Source organism: Boleophthalmus pectinirostris, unplaced genomic scaffold (assembly GCF_026225935.1).
Source record: "Boleophthalmus pectinirostris isolate CB_2022bp ecotype Guang Dong unplaced genomic scaffold, ASM2622593v1 HiC_scaffold_13, whole genome shotgun sequence".
In the NCBI taxonomy this organism is placed as follows: domain Eukaryota; kingdom Metazoa; phylum Chordata; class Actinopteri; order Gobiiformes; family Gobiidae; genus Boleophthalmus; species Boleophthalmus pectinirostris.
The window spans coordinates 1,200,457-1,220,456 of NW_026571036.1; the positions used below are offsets into that span (position 1 = coordinate 1,200,457).

At 40.0% G+C, this 20,000-nt stretch overlaps 2 protein-coding genes and 1 non-coding gene across 3 annotated transcripts; all 3 read right to left on the reverse strand.

The window, feature by feature from the left end:
• Positions 1 to 137: 137 nt before the first annotated feature.
• On the reverse strand, positions 138 to 5,138 carry LOC110163859 (galectin-8-like). The gene is made up of 6 exons (XM_055149169.1): positions 4,994 to 5,138; positions 3,904 to 3,992; positions 1,583 to 1,790; positions 1,230 to 1,349; positions 865 to 915; positions 138 to 237 (listed from the first exon to the last, which is right to left on the reverse strand). The coding sequence occupies exons 1-6, from the start codon at positions 5,030 to 5,032 to the stop codon at positions 154 to 156; spliced, it is 591 nt and encodes a 196-aa protein (XP_055005144.1). The 5' UTR covers positions 5,033 to 5,138; the 3' UTR covers positions 138 to 153.
• A 1,876-nt stretch (positions 5,139 to 7,014) lies between these two features.
• Positions 7,015 to 13,821, reverse strand: LOC129407611 (ribonucleoside-diphosphate reductase subunit M2). Its single transcript, XM_055149152.1, has 10 exons — positions 13,593 to 13,821; positions 13,252 to 13,320; positions 12,262 to 12,393; positions 11,241 to 11,357; positions 11,000 to 11,133; positions 10,557 to 10,651; positions 9,865 to 9,998; positions 8,784 to 8,888; positions 8,243 to 8,356; positions 7,015 to 7,958 (listed from the first exon to the last, which is right to left on the reverse strand). The coding sequence occupies exons 1-10, from the start codon at positions 13,680 to 13,682 to the stop codon at positions 7,806 to 7,808; spliced, it is 1,143 nt and encodes a 380-aa protein (XP_055005127.1). The 5' UTR covers positions 13,683 to 13,821; the 3' UTR covers positions 7,015 to 7,805.
• LOC129407776 (small nucleolar RNA SNORD94) lies at positions 8,033 to 8,148 on the reverse strand. Its single transcript, XR_008631706.1, has one exon. It is a non-coding gene; the product is annotated as a small nucleolar RNA SNORD94 (small nucleolar RNA).
• Positions 13,822 to 20,000: the final 6,179 nt, after the last annotated feature.

A 20,000-nucleotide genomic window follows, 5' to 3' on the forward strand; every position in this document is an offset into this window, starting at 1 on the left:
AACAGAACCACAAACAGAACCACAAACAGAACCACAAACAGAACCACAAACAGAACCACGAAACAGAACCACAAACAGAACCACAAACAGAACCACAAACAGAACCACAAACAGAACCACGAACAGAACCACAAACAGAACATGAAACCTCAGTCAAATCCTAAAACAATAAAAGTGCTGAGAATCTGGAGGAAGTAAACCTGGACTGACCAGATCTGCGTCTGAGCTCAACGTCGACTGAAACAACAAACAAACAAACAAACAAAAACATTTAGAGTTCAGTTTTTAAAATTTATTTTCCTGTAATTTCTCAAGTCACAAAATAAAACTTATGATTAAGAGTTAGAGTTAAATAATTAACAGTTAATTAAGACGATTCACTCATAAAACAGAACCCTGAGTCCAGTCTGTGTGTGTCTGTGTTATTCCTCTTTTTCTCCACCAGGTGTCGCCAAACATCATCATCATTAGAAGGTAAAAATAAAACAAAATAGAATAAAATAAAATAGAATTAAAAAAAAAATAATAAGATAAAAAATAATAAAATAAAAAAATAATAAAAAAAAAGAATAAATAGAATAAAGAAATAAAATAAAAGAAATAAAATAAAAGTAGAAAGTGTGAGTTGTGGTGTTTGTTCTGTCTTGGGGATAAACATCAGGAGTTTTAAAGACGTTTCAGTGTAAAAGTGAAAGTGGATTTTTCTGAACGTTCTTTTCATTTATCAGTGAAATTTTTTTTATTTTGTTCATTAAAACTCAAATTATAAAAATACTGACAGAAATATTCAAAGTGTTTTTACAACAGATTATTTTATTTTATTTTTTTGTTGTTTTGTTGTTTCGTGTTCAGAGTCGTTCTTACGTTGGAGTCTGAAGATTTTACGTTTTGTGCGTCTGAAGAAGAAACGACGCTCTGAAAAACAAACAAACAAACAAACAAACAAACAAACATGACTCAGCAGTTTAAACCAGAACTGAACCAAGACTAAACCAGGACTAAACCAGGACTAAACCGGGGACTAAACCAGAAAACCAGAACTAAACCAGGACTAAACCAGAACTAAACCAGGACTAAACCAGAACTAAACCAGACTAAACCAGGACTAAACCAGGACTAAACCAGAAACTAAACCAGGACTAAACCAGGACTAAACCAGGACTAAACCAGAACTAAACCAGAACTAAACCAGGACTAAACCAGGACTAGTATCAGGACTGTATCAGGACCTGGTCTGGGATCACGGCGATGGTCTGGATCTGGACTTTTCCCTGGATGAGCAGAGTGTCGACTCGGTTCAGGTCGACTCGGTGTTTGTACTCGACCAGATGAGCCCCGTTCACCGCGACCTGAAGTACACACACATGAGACAGGAGCAGACAGGAGCAGACAGGAGCAGGCAGGAGCAGACAGGTGTAGACAGGAACAGACAGGTGCATTAGTCAGGAGGAGACAGGTGCAGACAAGGTTAGACAGGTGCAGACAGGGTCAGACAGGTGCAGACAGGAGGAGACAGGTGCAGTCAGGGTGCAGACAGGGTCAGTCAGGTGCAGACAGGGTCAGTCAGGTGCAGACAGGTGACCTTGTAGGCGTGGCTCTGGACGAGGATGAGCAGTTCGAAGGCGGTCCCTGGCGACAGGGGCATGACTCGGTGGATTTCTTCTCGGCCCCATCGTTCTCGGGTCAGAGAGTTACACACGACGCAGCCTTTCCTCACGCGAGGGTTCAGGTGGAACGCCACGTCCGCACGAGGCTTCACGCTGCTGCCGCACGTCAGGTCCACCTGGAACCTGGACCGGAACCACACAGAACCACACAGAACATGAACCACCAGAACATGAACCACACAGAACCACAAAGAACATGAACCACCAGAACATGAACCACATAGAACCTGAACCACACAGAACCACAAAGAACATGAACCACATAGAACCACACAGAACCTGAACCACATAGAACCACACAGAACCGAACCACACAGAACCACACAAGAACATGAACCACATAGAACCACACAGAACCTGAACCACACAGAACCACACAGAACATGAACCACCAGAACATGAACCACATAGAACCACACAAAGAACATGAACCACCAGAACATGAACCACATAGAACCACACAGAACCTGAACCACACAGAACCACAAAGAACATGAACCACACAGAACCACAAAGAACATGAACCACACAGAACCTGAAGTTGACAGACACAGAACCGGGCTCATGTCCCGTATCACACTGTTCTCTGTTCTAATGTCGTTCCCTCGTCACACAGACCTGCAGTTGTGTGTTTTTTTTGTTCCACTCACACACGTTTAACGCACAAACACAACTGAAAACTCTCTGTTCCACCTTGTGATGTCATCGTGTGGTGATACAGGAAGTGCTCCTCTGTGTTTTTTTTTTTTTTCACTAGAATCATGTGGATCTTTTGGTTCTTTTGTGGAGTCGCTGATCTCGACTGAACTGAAAGTGAAAAAAACATCTGAATATTTTTGTGTTTAATTTGGTTTGTCTTTAGTGTTTGACTCTTGCGCCCTCTGCTGGTGAAACAAAGTATTAAAAATCTACAGTAAAATATAAATAAATTAAATAAAAATGTAAAATGAAAAAAAAAACGATGTAAACATTTGTTCAGTTTTATTTATTTAGTATTTGAAGAAGGAAATCTGACGCCCTAAATGAGTCATTAACACACGAGGTTTTTGTAATTTTATTTTTGTTTGTTTATATTCTAATTTACAAAACTGATTTCACTGTTTATTTCTTTTATTTTTTTGTTCAGTTCCTCTCGGTTGTGAAGAACAAAATAAACCGTGTTCGTGTCATAAACCTGGAGCTCGTGATGATTCCTGGAGGGTTTTACAGAAGGGAAAAGGAGCTGCTCAAACCACTCGATGACATCACAAGGTGGAGCAGAGCGTTTGGAGGTTTGCAGATGTAAACAGACGAATAATAAAGATTTACTCAAACATGTGAATGAAACAAAAGAAGAACAAGGAGCAGTAGAACATCAGAACATCAGAACATCAGAACAGGACTTAAAGCTCAGAGTCAGTTTGATTCAGAAGCTTTAAAAACAAAAAACAAAACAAAAGAAAAAAACGTACTAAAAGTTTTGCCTGTTTTTATTTTTATTTAATAATCTGGGTGAAGTTTGTAAAGTTCCCTCCTGGTCGGACGCCGCAGCCGCAGACGCGCCTCCACAGCTGTTCCCATAGCAACAGTTACGTCAACAAAGTCCAAATATTTTTCTAAGAGACTCGTGACTCGTCCTGATCAGAGTCAAACAAATAAAAGAGCTCAGGTTTGATTTGGTGAAATTAAAGTTTAAAAGAGTCAGAAAAAGTTTTTCCTTGAGCCAAAACTGTTTCTGTGTTTTGGAGTTTTCCTCTGATGACGTCAGCACAGGAACAGGTTTATAACACAGGTTTATAACTTTTTTTATTTTTTTTTTATTTTTGTACTTTTCTTGACAACATTTTATTTATTTTTTATTTTATTTTATTTTTTTGTATTTTAATTTGTTGTATTTTTTTTTTGTATTTGTTTTTTTTTTTTCGTATTTTTGTACTTTTTTCTATACTTTCCTCAACACCCTTTTATTTTTTATTTATTTATTTTTATTATTGATTTTATTTTATTTAGTATTTTTGTACTTTTTTTTGTATTTTTTTTATTTTTGTACTTTTCTTCACAAACTTTTATTATTTTTTATTTATTTATTTTTGTATTTTTGTATTTTATTATATTTTATTTTATTTTTTTTTGTATTTTTCTTCACAAACTTTCACTGACCTGATGTAAAAATATCATAAATATTGAACCACAGGGACTAAACCAGAACTGGACCAGGACTAAACCAGAACTAAACCAGGACTAAACCAGGACTGACCTGTCGACGTCTGTGGGCACAGATCCTTGGATCAGGATCATTTCTCCGGGTGTGAGTCCCCCGAGGATCGTCCCCGAGAACGGAACCACCTGGAAAACCAGAACTATTAGAGGAAAACCAGGACCAGACCAGATCTAAACCTGGACTAAACCTGGACTAAACCTGGACCAGACCAGGACTAATCCAGGCACATATGAGACATATTTGGTCCAGGTCTGACTCTGGACCAAGACTAAACCAGGATCAAATTTGAGCAAATCCAAATCCAGGTCTGGACCAGAAATGATCCACAAAACTAAAAGAGGAAAACTGCAGAAATTTCAGGGTTTCCAGAAAATATTTGAAGGATTTTAGAAACACGTGACGGAAACTCAAGTCCTGTGATTCAAATAAAACCAGGTCTGAACCAGGTCTGAACCAGGTCTAAACCAGGACTAAACCAGGTCTAAACCAGGTCTAAACCAGGACTAAACCAGGACTAAACCAGGACTAAACCAGGTCTAAACCAGGACTAAACCAGGTCTAAAACCAGACTAAACAGGTCTAAAACCAGGACTAAACCAGGTCTAAACCAGGTCTAAACCAGGAACCAGGTCTGAACCAGGTCTAAACCAGGACTAAACCAGGACTAAACCAGGTCTAAACCAGAACTAAACCAGACTAAACCAGGTCTAAACCAGGTCTAAACCAGGAAACTAAACCAGTAAACCAGTCTAAACCAGGACTAAACCAGGAACTAAACCAGTCTAACCAGGTCTGAACCAGGTCTAAACCAGTCTAAACCAGGTCTAAACCAGAACTAAACCAGAACTAAACCAGGACTAAAATAAAAGTCTCAGTTGTTTTTTTACTTGTGACGTGTTTTTTGTGAATCACGTGACACAAAACGAACCTGATAAAAGACCAGAGCAGGAAACAAACCCGTGAAAAACAGAATAACCCGCCTCGGCTCGGCTCGGGTTTCATTTAGAGTAAAATCCTGTCAGACTCGGGTCATGACTCGACTCTTACGTAACAAAAAACTCATAAAACAAACAAAAACACACACAGAGACGCGGGATGGAGGTAAAACTCAGAGAAAAAGACTCACCGGGTTCACGAAGGTTTGTCTCGGTTTGGTCACGGACATTTTAGAAAAGAAATTAAACTCTAAACTTTAAAGTCTAAACTCTAAACTCTAAAGTCTGAACGAACAGAACCGAACCTCCTCCTCCAGATGTTTACTTCCTGGACGTGGAGCCCGACTGCGCATGCGTGCTGTTCCGCTTATTCAAATTAAATTAAATAAAATTAAACCGTCACATTATTTTTTTTATATTATTGTTATTATTTTATTTATAAGTTTCATAATAAAATAAAACTTTAAAACGCCACAGAACAAAAAATTATAATAATAAAATAAATAAATAAAATCACTAATAACTGCGCATGCGTGCTGTTCCGCTTATTCAAATTCATCTAAATTAAATAAAATTAAACCATCACATTATTTTTAAAAATTATTATTTTATTTATAAGTTTCATAATAAAACAAAACTTTAAAATGCCACAGAAAAAAAAAAACATAAATAAATAAAATGAAAATAAAAATAATAATAAAATAAAATAACTAATAATGATGAATGATTTATTTATTTATTGGATCCCCATTAGTGTTTATTCTTCCTGGGGTCCAAGTTGGCATAATTTACAATAAAATGTACCATTATAATAACAAAAAGTTATAGTTTCCTACACTACACAACACTACTACAATTATAATATATCCAATAAATTACAAAGCATAACTAGTGACTAAATATAATTATGTACAAATAATAATAATGAATAAAATGACATTTGGTCATTCTAGTCCAGGGGTGGGCGATTATTTTTTTCATGGGGCCACAAGAGAAACAGAAAATATTGTAGAGGTCAAAATGTTTAACTCAGTTCTGCAGAATAATAATTGTAGTTCTTAATTTCTTTATTAAAAAAAATTAAAAAAATCAGTAAATCTTATTGTTCCGACAAGCTGCTCAGACTAAACAATGAAAAAGTGAAACTGCCTTATTTAAAAAAAAAAATCTCTAAAATAAAAGTAATGCAGCTTTAGTCCAGGTATAAATTAAAATTATAAAATGTGTTTACTTTGTAATTCCAAATGATCTTAAACGAGCTGATCAGAGTTGACCAAATAAAAATAAAAGTGGTGAGCAAACTTACGACTGAACAGAACTCAAATAATCTCCTGTTTGTGCAGCGAAGAACAAACTCCAGACCAGCTGAGGTAGAACTCCAAGACTTTTAAACTTCATCCTCCTTTTGAGCACCAGGTCCTAAATATGTTCATGTACATGTTTTTTTTACTTGTACTTGTCCATTAGAACTGCTAAATGTCATTGTTTTGATGTATTTACTTTTTTAAAATTGCTTATTTATTATAGTTTTGATCTCTTTCTGGATCACATTTCATTCTGTCATGTGTTTCTCTCGCACGCTTGAATGACAAAGAACCTTCACCTTGATATCACTGTTTTTGGTATTGTTTTTAAATTTTGTTGTACCTGCTCAAATAAATGAAAAATTAATGAATGATCCAGAGCTGCATTTTCCAAAATTAATTCCAGGTTTTGCAGATGAACACTGGGACTCTCTCGGTTTGGGATGTTCGGTAATAAAATTGTGAAACGAGTAATAAAAGGAAAATGATTCAGCTCTCGGCTCATTCATGACGAACACGAGTCAGTTTAGTCACATTTTATTTTGTGTTTTTGTCGTTTTTAAACATCTCCACAGAGAAACGTTTGTGGGAAGCTCTTTACTTCAGAAACTGACTTCATAAAACCAAAACAAGGGTCTAAGAAAAAACTAATCAGATTCTGTGAGCAGAGCCGCCTCTCCACAGATCTGACCTATAAAACTTGTTCTGAGGTTACTGATGTTTAATGCCAAACTGTGGAACATTCCAGGCATCACAATAACATCTCCACGGTGACGAGCAGGTGGAAGATGGACCAGAATTGTTTTTTTTTTTTTAATTATCATTGTGTTTCGGAATAGAGTTTGTTCCTCAGTATTAAAATCTTAGAGTTTTTGTCTAAAGTTCAGACTAAAGATGAAGGTCAAAGGTCAGAGGTGAGCACAGTCACATTTATTTCATCACTAAAATATTTACAGCAAATTTACAACTTACAAATATAAAAACATCTACAGCGTTAAACCCGACGACTCCACCAAACACACAAACATCAAACTCCACAAACACCAAACACACGACGACAGGGAGAAGTGTCCTGCCCAAAGACACAAAGGCGTAAAGTCAGAGGGAAACAGTCGAACCAGCAGCTCCTCAGAGGGACGAGTACGACCCTGATTTCAGCTCAACTTTATCATTTTAAGGAGTTTAAAACAAAAGACGAGCGGCGCAGAAACGTTCAGTTTGAGTTCATCTCCAACAGAGGGAAAAAAAAAAAAAAAAAGATGGAGACTTGAGCTTGAAATAAAAACATTTCAGAAGTAAACTGATGAAAACCTGTGAGAACAACGACGACCAGGACAGAGCAGGACAGAGACTCAGGTCAGAGTCTGAGTCTGAGGAAAGAGTCAGTGCAAAATTAAACTTGAGGCTTTTTGTGTCTGAAAAGTTCAACAACGTCCCCTGAGTGTTTTATTATTGCAGTGAACTGATTGGCCCTGGGGCGGGTCAGACGGAGCGCTGTGATTGGCCCTGGGGCGGGTCAGACGGAGCGCTCTGATTGGCCCTGGGGCGGGTCAGACGGAGCGCTCTGATTGGCCCTGGGGCGGGTCAGACGGAGCGCTGTGATTGGCCCTGGGGCGGGTCAGACGGAGCGCTCTGATTGGCCCTGGGGCGGGTCAGACGGAGCGCTCTGATTGGCCGTGGCGCTGTGACGTCGTGGCTCTCAGAAGTCGGCGTCCAGTCTGAAGGTGTTGTCCGTGGTCCCGGACATGACGCCCATCCTCTGATACTCTCCCACTCTCTTCTCAAAGAAGTTGGTCTTTCCCTCCAGAGAAATGTTCTCCATGAAGTCAAACGGGTTCTCCGAGCGATACAACTGCAAACACACAACACACACACAACTGTTACACACACACACACACAGACAGTAGTGTAGAGTCTCCCCCTGCTGGTGCTCAGTGGTGCGTGCGTCTCGTCTGTGGGCAGTGACCCGAGTCTCTGACACCACAGACTCAGCTCCCATCATCAGCTGAGGTCCGTACCCCTGCGCAAATCATCACTGCACCAACACACACACAAGTACTACACACAAGTACTACACACACACCTACACACAAGTACTAGTACTGCAAATCCAAGTACTAGAGCGGGGGGCAGTACCTTGGTGAATCCGAGCTCGAGCAGAAGTCGGTCGGCCACAAACTCGATGTACTGCTTCATGAGGTCACAGTTCATCCCGATGAGTTTGACGGGCAAAGCCTCCGTCAGGAACTCCTGAAAACACAACAACACACAACACGGTTACACAACAACACACAACAGTTACACAACAACAACAACAGTTACACAACAACACACAACAGAGTTAAACAACACAACAGATGAGAGTTTGGAGGAGAACAGTGGGAGGTTTAGACGGCGTCTGAGTTCAGATTCATGATGTTTTGAACATCACTGATGTAGAATGAAAGAGTCTGTGGATTAAACCTGCTCTTCTTCTGACTGGATCATGTGGACCAGAGTTTTACTCTCATCGTTTTACTCACTGCAGCCAAAGTATTGTTTATCCAAACTCCAAATTAGACGTTCATTCACGTTACACGCAGTAGTACACAGGCGTGTGTGCAGTAGTACTCTGGCATGTGTAGTACTCTGTAGTACTCTGTGGTATGTGTGTAGTACTGTGTGTGGTGTGTTTGACCTGCTCGATGGCGACGGCGTCCCTGATGATTCGTTCCACGGTGGACGAGCTCGGTTTGTTCTCCAGGTGTTTGAACATGAGGCAGGCGAAGTCACAGTGAAGACCCTGAACACAACCACCAATCAGAAACAAGCCACACACACACACACACACACACACACGACCAATCAGAACAAGCACCACACACACACACAACAGAAACAAGCACCACAAACACACACGACGACCAATCAGAAACAAGCACCACACACAACACACACAATCAGAAACAAGCACCACACACACGACAATCAGAAACAAGCACCACACACAACGACAATCAGAAACAACACACACACACACGACGACCAATCAGAAACAAGCACCACAAACACACACGACGACCAATCAGAAACAAGCACCACAAACACACACGACACAGAAACAAGCACACACACACACGACAATCAGAAACAAGCACACACACACACACACACCAACCAATCAGAAACAAGCACCACACACAACGACCAATCAGAAACAAGCACCACAAACACACACGACGACCAATCAGAAACAAGCACCACACACAACCACCAATCAGAAACAAGCACCACACACAACACCAATCAGAAACAAGCACCACAAACAACGACAATCAGAAACAAGCACCACACACACAACGACCAATCAGAAACAAGCACCACACACACACACACACACACAACCACCAATCAGAACAAGCACCACACACACATCAGAAACAAGCACCACACACACGACAACCAATCAGAAACAAGCACCACACACACGACGACCAATCAGAAACAAGCACCACACACACACACGACGACCAATCAGAAACAAGCACCACACACACACGACGACCAATCAGAAACAAGCACCACACACAACGACCAATCATATCACAGTACTACAGTAAAAGTACCTGGTGTGTGTAGTAGTAGTAGTAGTACTTTAGTAAAAGTACTGCAGTATAAAAGTAGTGCAGTAAAAAAGTACTGCAGTAGTGTAGTATAAAAGTACCTGGTGTGTGTAGTAGTAGTAATACTTTAGTAAAAGTAGTGCAGTATAAAAGTACCTCGTCTCTGCTGATGAGTTCGTTGGAGAAGGTCAGTCCGGGCATCAGGCCTCGTTTCTTGAGCCAGAAAATGGCGGCGAAGGATCCAGAGAAGAAGATCCCCTCGACAGCGGCGAACGCCACCACACGCTCCCCTGAAACCAGACCGGACCAAGTCAGAACTAAACCAGGACTAAACCACACGCTCCCCTGAAACCAGACCGGACCAAGTCAGAACTAAACCAGGACTCGGGCCTGGGACTCATGTTTTACCGTAGGTGTAGTTGCGGGTGTAGTTGCAGTTGCGGGTGTGGGTGTAGTTGCGGGTGTGGGTGCAGTTGCGGGTGTGGGTGCAGTTGCGGGTGTGGGTGCAGTTGCGGGTGTGGGTGCAGTTGCGGGTGTGGGGTGCGTTGCGGGTGTGGTGCAGTTGCGGGTGTGAGTTGCGGGTGCGGGTGTAGGTGTGCGGGTGTAGGTGTGGGTGCGGGTGTAGGTGTGGGTGCAGTTGCGGGTGTAGGTGTAGTTGCGGGTGTAGGTGTAGTTGCGGGTGTAGGTGTGGGTGCGGGTGTAGGTGTGTGGGTGTAGTTGCGGGTGTGGGTGCAGTTGCGGGTGTGGGTGCAGTTGCGGGTGTGGTTGTGTAGTTGCGGGTGTAGGTGTAGTTGCGGGTGTAGGTGTAGTTGTGGGTGTAGTTGCGGGTGTAGTTGCGTGTGTTTTACCGTAGGTGGCGTTCTTGTTGCCGATCCAGTTCAGAGCCCAGTCGGCCTTTTTCTTCACACAGGGAAGAGTCTCGATGGCGTTGAACAGGTACTCTCTGAAAACACACACACACACACATCAGAACACACAACACACACAGAACACACAACATGTGACCAGTGAGGACAACACACAACACACACACACATCAGAACACACAACATACACCAGAACACACGACATGTGACAAGTGAGGACAACACACACCAGAACACACACACTACACACACGACATGTGAGGATAATACACACAACAAACACTGAATGATAGGCAAGAAAACCACACACAAAACACCCGTGTGTGTGTATGACCTCTGACCTCTCCTGTGAGTCTTTGATGTATATGTGTGTGACCTCTGACCTCTCCTGTGAGTCTTTGATGTGTGTGTGTGTGACCTCTGACCTCTCCTGTGAGTCTTTGATGTAGGTGTCGATGAGCAGACTGTACATCTCTGAGTGGATGTTCTCCATGGCGATCTGGAACCCATAGAAACATCTGGCCTCCGTCACCTGCACCTCCTGCATGAAGCGCTCCACCTGCACACGGGACACCACAATCAGACCAGGACCAGGACCGAGACCAGGACCGAGACCAAGACCAGGACCAGGTCCACACATGTACAAGAGCAGACTGAGGCTCTCACCAGGTTCTCGTTGACGATTCCGTCGCTGGCGGCGAAAAAAGCCAAAACGTGAGAAATGAAGAACCTCTCCTCGTCCTTCAGAGTCTCCCAGTGCTGCAGGTCTTTGGACAGGTCCACCTGAAACACACCAGAACCTCAGACACCTGGAGTCCACCCAGAGGACCACGGGGACCTGGAGTCCACCCAGAGGACCACGGGGACCTGGAGTCCACCCAGAGGACCACGGGGACCTGGAGTCCACCCAGAGGACCACGGGGACCTGGAGTCCACCCAGAGGACCACGGGGACCTGGAGTCCACCCAGAGGACCACGGGGACCTGGAGTCCACCCAGAGGACCACGGGGACCTGGAGTGGGTTTGGAGCAGGTCTGGGTCAGGAGAACATGTGGCTCTTGTAGAAGATCAGGAGTTTGTGGACCTGGACATATTTGACTCTGGTCGTCAGAAGAGTCACTCGAGTCAAACAGGTCACGTCACAAACTCGACCGACAAGAAAAACAACGTCACATGAAGAAAAGAGCAGAAGAACTTGTGGAAAGGATCTGTGGTCCTGTGTGTAGTACTGGTGCAGTACGCAGTAGAAGTATGTAGTAGTAGTAGTGTTGTAGTATTGTTGCAGTAACAGTAGTAGTATGTAGTAGTAGTAGTGTTGTAGTATTGTTGCAGTAACAGTAGTAGTAGTATTGTTGTAGTAGTAGTATGTAGTAGTAGTGTTGTAGTATTGTTGCAGTAACAGTAGTATTGTTGTAGTAGTAGTATGTAGTAGTATTGTTGTAGTAGTAGTATGTAGTAGTGTTGTAGTATTGTTGCAGTAACAGTAGTAGTATGTAGTAGTAGTATGTAGTAGTGTGTAGTATTGTTGCAGTAACAGTAGTAGTAGTATGTAGTAGTAGTAGTGTTGTAGTATTGTTGCAGTAACAGTAGTAGTTGTAGTAGTAGTATGTAGTAGTAGTAGTAGTGTTGTAGTATTGTTGCAGTAACAGTAGTAGTAGTATTGTTGTAGTAGTAGTAGTAGTAGTACCTCCTCTGCGGTCCAGAAGGAGGCCTCGGCCTTCTTGTACATGGTCCAGATGTCGTGGTAGTGAATGGGGAAGATGACGAAGCGTCGTGGGTTTTCCTTCAGCAGAGGCTCCTCCTCACACTGGGACTTGGGCTGGAACAAAACACACACACACTGAGAACGACAACTTTTACACAACACACACACACACACACTGACAAAGAGAACTTTTACGGAGATATTTAAATCTCACTATTCGATATTTATTCTGATATTTTGTGGAGACAAACAAAACTGCATATTTGACTTTTTCCTCTTAAAATGTCTTGACAAGATTTAATTTAAAAAACTAAGAGTTAAAAGTGTTAGAACTGTTATTTCTTCTTGTCGTCTGCACTGAAACAGAGCAAAGGATCATGGTCTATGTAGTTCTCTGTGTTTTTATCTATTGATGCAGAATAACTTTTAATTTAAACAAATAAACTTGTGACTGGAGACATTGTGATGATTCACGATATTATTGAGACTTTTGATGATTCGATATCACGATATTCTGGTTTTTGTTACATCCACAGTGAGAATAAAAAGTCCAAATGTTTGTGGCTCATGTTTCATTTTATCATTTATATTTTTATCTTTGTTGTTCTGTTGTGTGACTCTGGGTCCAAATCTTTTCCTTGTGGATGAATAAAGTTTGTCTAAGTCCGAGTCTAAATGGTCCAAAGTGAAATGAAAAGCTCTTTTTTTTGTAGTAAAAGTGTTAAATGTGCTGGTTGTGAAAGTCAGTGCGGATAAACCAGAGATTGTGGCTCTTAAAGCTTCTGGATGTTTCCTCTGGTGATCAGCTGTTGGCGCCACAAACGCGTCACTTCTTTGGGCGCCACATTTGCACAAACTCCGCCTTTTAGCGCAAATCAAACCCCTTTTTTTTAATCTCCCTCCGAAAGTTGCGGCTCTGGAGCGGACACGGCGCACTCGGGCCCGGTCTGCGCCGCTTTTGGAGCCTCTTACCGTGGACTCCGAGAAGATCTTCCGCGCCGTTTTCGAAGCCAAGATGCGGGTGTTGTTCAGGCTCGGAGGCTGCAAGAGGCACAAGGAACCGGCTCAGAACCACCGACAAACTCCCCCCACAGAAACACTTTTACAACTCAACTCTTCCATATTTAACAGAGACACTTTTGTAAATAAACTCTTTCATATTTAACAGAGACACTTTTGTAAATAAACTCTTTCATATTTAACATATTTAACAGAGACACTTTTGTAAATAAACTCTTTCATATTTAACAGAGACACTTTTGTAAATAAACTCTTTCCGCGCTGGTTCCCGCTGAAACTCTCGCGGTTCTTACCGTGTTTTCTTTGTCCAGGCTCAAAACGCTCATTTTGTTGCTCACGGAGTTTTGGTTCTTCACGGACAGAGGAGAGCGCGCAGACAGCATCTTTACGGTTCAGTTAAAACGCGACGAGACAATAAATAAAATAAGTTAAAAGTGTAAAAAAGCGGGAAGTAAAACTCGTGAAGCGGCTTTGGCGGAGCGGACAGAGCGGAGGAGCAGGAGACACTGACGCGCCGCTCCGTCCGCTCCAACTTTTATTGAAATCTTGGCGCTAAACGCTGAGCCCGAGTGACGCAGCCAATCAGAGCTCACGTTCGGCGCGAGGGAACGCGGAGCCCGAGTGACGCATCCAATCAGAGCTCACGTTTAGTGCGGGGCGAATGAAAGCGTTGAGGAAAACGGCTCAAAAACGAATAAAACACATTTAAAAATCACTTTATTTTACGGCGATATGAACAGATCCGTGTCCGGGCACATCGGTGTCAAATGTCAGAGCGAAAAGACGCGTTTATCGGGAGGTTTTAACACAATATCGCGGCTCGTGGGGGATTTAACTGGACGAGGACAGAGAGCCAATCAGAAGCGACGTAAAGTGCGTCACATCCGGGTTTGGCAGCGGGAAATCCAAAGTAAGAAACGGCTGCGAAAAGTGTTACAAAACCTCCACAAAAACACTTACAAAACATCTAAACCTCCACAAAAACACTTAAAAAACATCTAAACCTCCACAAAAACACTTACAAAACATCTAAACCTCCACAAAAACACTTACAAAACATCTAAACCTCCACAAAAACACTTACAAAACATCTAAACCTCCACAAAACACTTAAAAAACATCTAAACCTCCACAAAAACACTTACAAAAACATCTAAACCTCCACAAAAACACTTAAAAAACATTTAAACCTCCATTAAACCATTAAACTTACGGAATATTAAGGTTTAACTCATTTAAACGGAGGATTTTCCTGGTACAAAGTTTTGTTTTCCTCTTTTACCAAACAGTCTCTTTGTTTACACTGATTCTCAGACACTTCTGCGACACAAACTGCACAAACAGCGTCAATAAAACTACAATAAAACTGCTGTTTACGGCTCAGAAATGAATTAAACAACATGACAGAACATTAGATGACATTTTAAAGATAAATGGGTGATCTAAAGTGAGAAACGACAGTGAAAAGTCATTTACAAAAGTATTTAAACCTCCACAAAAAATCTAAATCTGAACTAGAATAATAATCTAAACTAGAACTAAACTAGGACTATTTCAGGTGGGTTTCAGGACTAAACCAGGACTAAACTAGGGCTAAACCTAAAACTAAATTAGGACTATTTCAGGTCTGTTTCAGGTCTAAACCAAACCAGGTCTAAACTAGGGCTAAACCAGGACTAAACCAGGACTAAAACAGGACTAAAGGACTAAACCAGGACTAAACCAGGACTAAACCAGGACTAAACCAGGTGTAAACCAGAGAAGCATAAATTACATTTGTTTAGTTCTTCTGTATTTAGTCTCAGATTAAACTCTGATCCACACGAGAGTTGAGGACAAAGTTAAACGCTTTTTTCACAGTTTTATTTATTTTATTTTATTTTATTTATTTATTTACACAAACATCCCAACCCCGTGTGATCCAGTTTAGAATTTTGAAAATCTGATCAGTCTAAATTTGAGATGGACTTGTGGTACTTGAGGTTCAGGTAAGTGAGTTCTGTCTGGTCAAATAAAGTTCAGATTAAAATCTAACAAATTCTAGCAAAATAAATAAAATAAAAAATTAATTATTGTTGTAATTATTTTCATTAATTATTAAAAGGGGGAAGTACCTTTAAAATTCAGTTTTAAGATTGTAATAAACAGTAAAAGATGATGAAATGAAATGATGACAGTGAAAATAATTGTTAAGTTTAGTGACTAAAAATGTTTATTAAAAAAATTTTAAAGAGAGAGGAAGGAATTTAAATTATAAATTGGCCAAAAATATCAATATAAGGAGGTCTAACAGTGTGATTATGCTGCTCTACCACAGCACTTTTGTTTTATTTCATTTAAATAAATAAATACAAATAAACAAAGTCTCAGACAGAGCAGAGCCTACAGTTAGCGTCACACCTCCAGGGATGTTGATGACGTCTGCTGCAGAAGATCTGATGTTTCCTCCGTCTCCTCCACAGTCTCAGAGCTCCAGACTCTGAGGATCATCTGCAGATGTGTCCTTCAAACCCAGAGCTGAACTTTGACCTTTAGGCTCCACAAAACCTGCAGCTCAAATGTGATTAAGACCAGTTTAAGTCCAGTTTAAGTCCAGTTTAAATCCAGTTTAAATCCAGTTTAAATCCAGTTTAAGTCCAGTTTAAGTCAGTTTAAACAGTTTAAATCCAGTTTAAGTCCAGTTTAAATCCAGTTTAAGACCAGTTTAAGTCCAGTTTAAGTCCAGTTTAAGTCCAGTTTAAATCCAGTTTAAGACCAGTTTAAGTCCAGTTTAAGTCCAGTTTAAATCCAGTTTAAATCCAGTTTAAGTCCAGTTTAAATCCAGTTTAAGTCCAGTTTAAGACCAGTTTAAATCCAGTTTAAATCCAGTTTAAGTCCAGTTTAAATCCAGTTTAAGACCAGTTTAAGTCCAGTTTAAGTCCAGTTTAAAACCAGTTTAAATCCAGTTTAAATCCAGTTTAAGACCAGTTTAAGTCCAGTTTAAATCAGTTTAAATCCAGTTTAAGACCAGTTTAAGACCAGTTTAAGTCCAGTTTAAGTCCAGTTTAAGTCCAGTTTAAGACCAGTTTAAATCCAGTTTAAGACCAGTTTAAGACCAGTTTAAATCCAGTTTAAGTCCAGTTTAAGACCAGTTTAAGACCAGTTTAAGACCAGTTTAAATCCAGTTTAAGACCAGTTTAAGACCAGTTTAAATCCAGTTTAAGACCAGTTTAAGTACCAGTTTAAGACCAGTTTAAATCCAGTTTAAAGTTTAAATCCAGTTTTAAGACCAGTTTAAATCCAGTTTAAAGTCCAGTTTAAGACCAGTTTAAATTTAAACCAGTTTAAGTCCAGTTTAAGACAGTTTAAGACAGTTTCCAGTTTAAATCCAGTTTAAGTCCAGTTTAAGACCAGTTTAAGACCAGTTTAAAACCAGTTTAAGTCCAGTTTAAGACCAGTTTAAATCCAGTTTAAGACCAGTTTAAGACCAGTTTAAATCCAGTTTAAGTCCAGTTTAAGACCAGTTTAAATCCAGTTTAAGACCAGTTTAAATCCAGTTTAAGTACAGTTTAAGACCAGTTTAAATCCAGTTTAAGACCAGTTTAAGACCAGTTTAAATCCAGTTTAAGTCCAGTTTAAGTCCAGTTTAAGTTTAAGACCAGTTTAAGACCAGTTTAAATCCAGTTTAAATCCAGTTTAAGTCCAGTTTAAGTCCAGTTTAAGACCAGTTTAAGACCAGTTTAAGTCCAGTTTAAACCAGTTTAAATCCAGTTTAAGACCAGTTTAAGTACAGTTTAAGACCAGTTTAAGACCAGTTTAAGACCAGTTTAAGACCAGTTTAAATCTAGTTTAAATCCAGTTTAAGACCAGTTTAAGTACAGTTTAAGACCAGTTTAAATCCAGTTTAAGACCAGTTTAAGTCCAGTTTAAGACCAGTTTAAGACCAGTTTAAGACCAGTTTAAGACCAGTTTAAGTTTAAGTCCAGTTTAAGACCAGTTTAAGTCCAGGTCTCAGGTTCCTTCTAGAACAGAGTGTGACCAGCAGAGGGCGCCCTGTGACAAAGAATAAAAGCTCTGGAAGCTCAGGTTGAATAAGTTTGTTTGATTTTATTGATTTCTTTGAGTCACTTTTTGAGAGTAACGATCTGAACTTTACATCTGATTTGAAAGTGAAAAAAAAAAACAGAAATGAGACAAACTGAATCTTCTGAAGGAGCCGCACGAAGCACAAATGTTCAGATCGTCTCAGATTTTCTCATGAAGCTTTTGTCACTTTAGACTCAGAGCGAAAAGAGGAAGGACTCTGTTACTCGAGTAAAAGTACTGTTACTATTATCAAGTATGGGGGGGGGGTCATTATTTTATCCATGGGGCCACAAGAAAAACAGAAAATCTTGTGGAGGCAGAGTTAATATTTTGCAGAATATTCATTGTATTTCATTATAAATTCATTATGTTAAGTTATATTTTATTATGTTAAGTGTACCTTAAATTTAAAAAAAAAAATTTACTTATGTTCTGACTCAGCAAATAAAGGGAGTCTGTCCAACAAAAAACTTCATTTAAAAAAACACGTCTAAAATAATAAAAAATAATGCAGCTTTACGTCTCGCTCTTTACGTCACTTTTGTATTTTGTTTTGTTTTTTTCTTGACTTTTCAGATCTTTAATGGTTCTGGACAGAGTTTGCTGATGTGAGCGAGTTGTGTTTCCACGGTAACTGCTGAACGTTCCCTCGTAGACATACATGCAGAACAGGATGACGTCACTGCAGAGTACTGAGTAGAGTGTAGAGTAAAAGTACAGCGTCTGCACAAATCGCTCCTAAACTCCTCCGGCTGCGTAATCAGATTTGTTCTCTTCTTTGTCTCTCGTTTTTCTTCGTTTTTCTTTCTTTTCTCTTGTTGTGGTTGTTTTTTTTTTCCCGCTGCAGTGACGTGCCGTGTCCTGCAGGGGGCGCCACACGCACGCACACTCACGCACAGACACGCACGCTCACGCACGCTCACGCACACACGCACGCGCAGACTCAGGTTCATGGAGTTCGCCGTAAACAAAGGAACGAGTCTCGGCGCAAAAACACGAGAAAGTCAAACACAGCGTCCCCGAGAGCCGATTCAGAGCCGATTCAGAGCCGATTCAGAGCCGGAAAATCACACACGATACTTCAATATAAAATACTTCAATCTAAAATACTTCAGAATCACCAGACAATCACATGAAAATAAATACTTCAAGAGTACTTTATTGAATAACTTTAATATCACAATAAAACAGCAGAATCAGACTGAAACAAACAGAATAAAAACATTTCAAAAGTTTAATCAAAATTATGTTAATTAAGGAAAAAAGTACTACTTAAAAATAGTGAAATACTGGTTAGAAGCAGTAATAGAAGTACTATTAGTAGTAGTAGTAGTAGTAGCATTAGTATTAGTGTTAATAGTAGTATTAGTGGTATTAGTAGTAGTAGTAGTAGTAGTAATAGTAGTAGTAGTAGTTGTTGTAGTAGTAGTAGTATTTGTAGTAGAAGTAGTAGTATTTGTAGTACTTGTGTTTGTTTTCAGATAAACTGGATGATGTCATTGTTTCTGGAGGGGGCGGGGCTTTATCGATTCAGCTGAAACAAAAAATAACACAAAGAGAGTGAAATACACACACACACACACACACACACACACACTCTACACACACACACACACACACACACACGGGGAGGGCACCTGACACACACAGGGAGGGTCTTGGTCTTTTACAGTTTTGTCTTTTTGGTGAAGGTTTCATTTTATTTCCTGCACAACAAAAACTGGAGTGTTAAAATTTCAGTGTAAAATATTTCAGAGTTGTTTTTAACACACAAAAAGTTGGGGTCGAGTCGGGTCAAGTTGTTTTTTGTTTTTTTTTGACAGTGTTGATGTGGTTGAGGTTAATTCAACTTCCTCTAGTGTTAATTCAACTTCCTCTAGTGTTAATTCAACTTCCTCTAGAGTTAATTCAACTTCCTCTAGTGTTAATTCAACTTCCTTCTCTAGTGTTAATTCAACATTCCTCTAGTTTAATTCAACTTCCTCTAGTGTTAATTCAACTTCCTCTAGTGTTAATTCAACTTCTCTTAGTGTTAATTCAACTTCCTCTAGTGTTAATTCAACTTCCTCTAGTGTTAATTCAACTTCCTCTAGTGTTAATTCAACTTCCTCTAGTGTTAATTCAACTTCCTCTAGTGTTAATTCAACTTCTCTTAGTGTTAATTCAACTTCCTCTAGTGTTAATTCAACTTCCTCTAGTGTTAATTCAACTTCCTGTAGTGTTAATTCAACTTCTCTTAGTGTTAATTCAACTTCCTCTAGTGTTAATTCAACTTCTCTTAGTGTTAATTCAACTTCCTCTAGTGTTAATTCAACTTCCTGTAGTGTTAATTCAACTTCCTGTAGTGTTAATTCAACTTCCTTAGTGTTAATTCAACTTCCTCTAGTGTTAATTCAACTTCCTCTAGTGTTAATTCAACTTCTCTTAGTGTTAATTCAACTTCCTCTAGTGTTAATTCAACTTTCCTCTTAGTGTTAATTCAACTTCCTCTAGTGTTAATTCAACTTCCTCTAGTGTTAATTCAACTTCCTCTAGTGTTAATTCAACTTCTCTTAGTGTTAATTCAACTTCCTCTAGTGTTAATTCAACTTCTCTTAGTGTTAATTCAACTTCTCTTAGTGTTAATTCAACTTCCT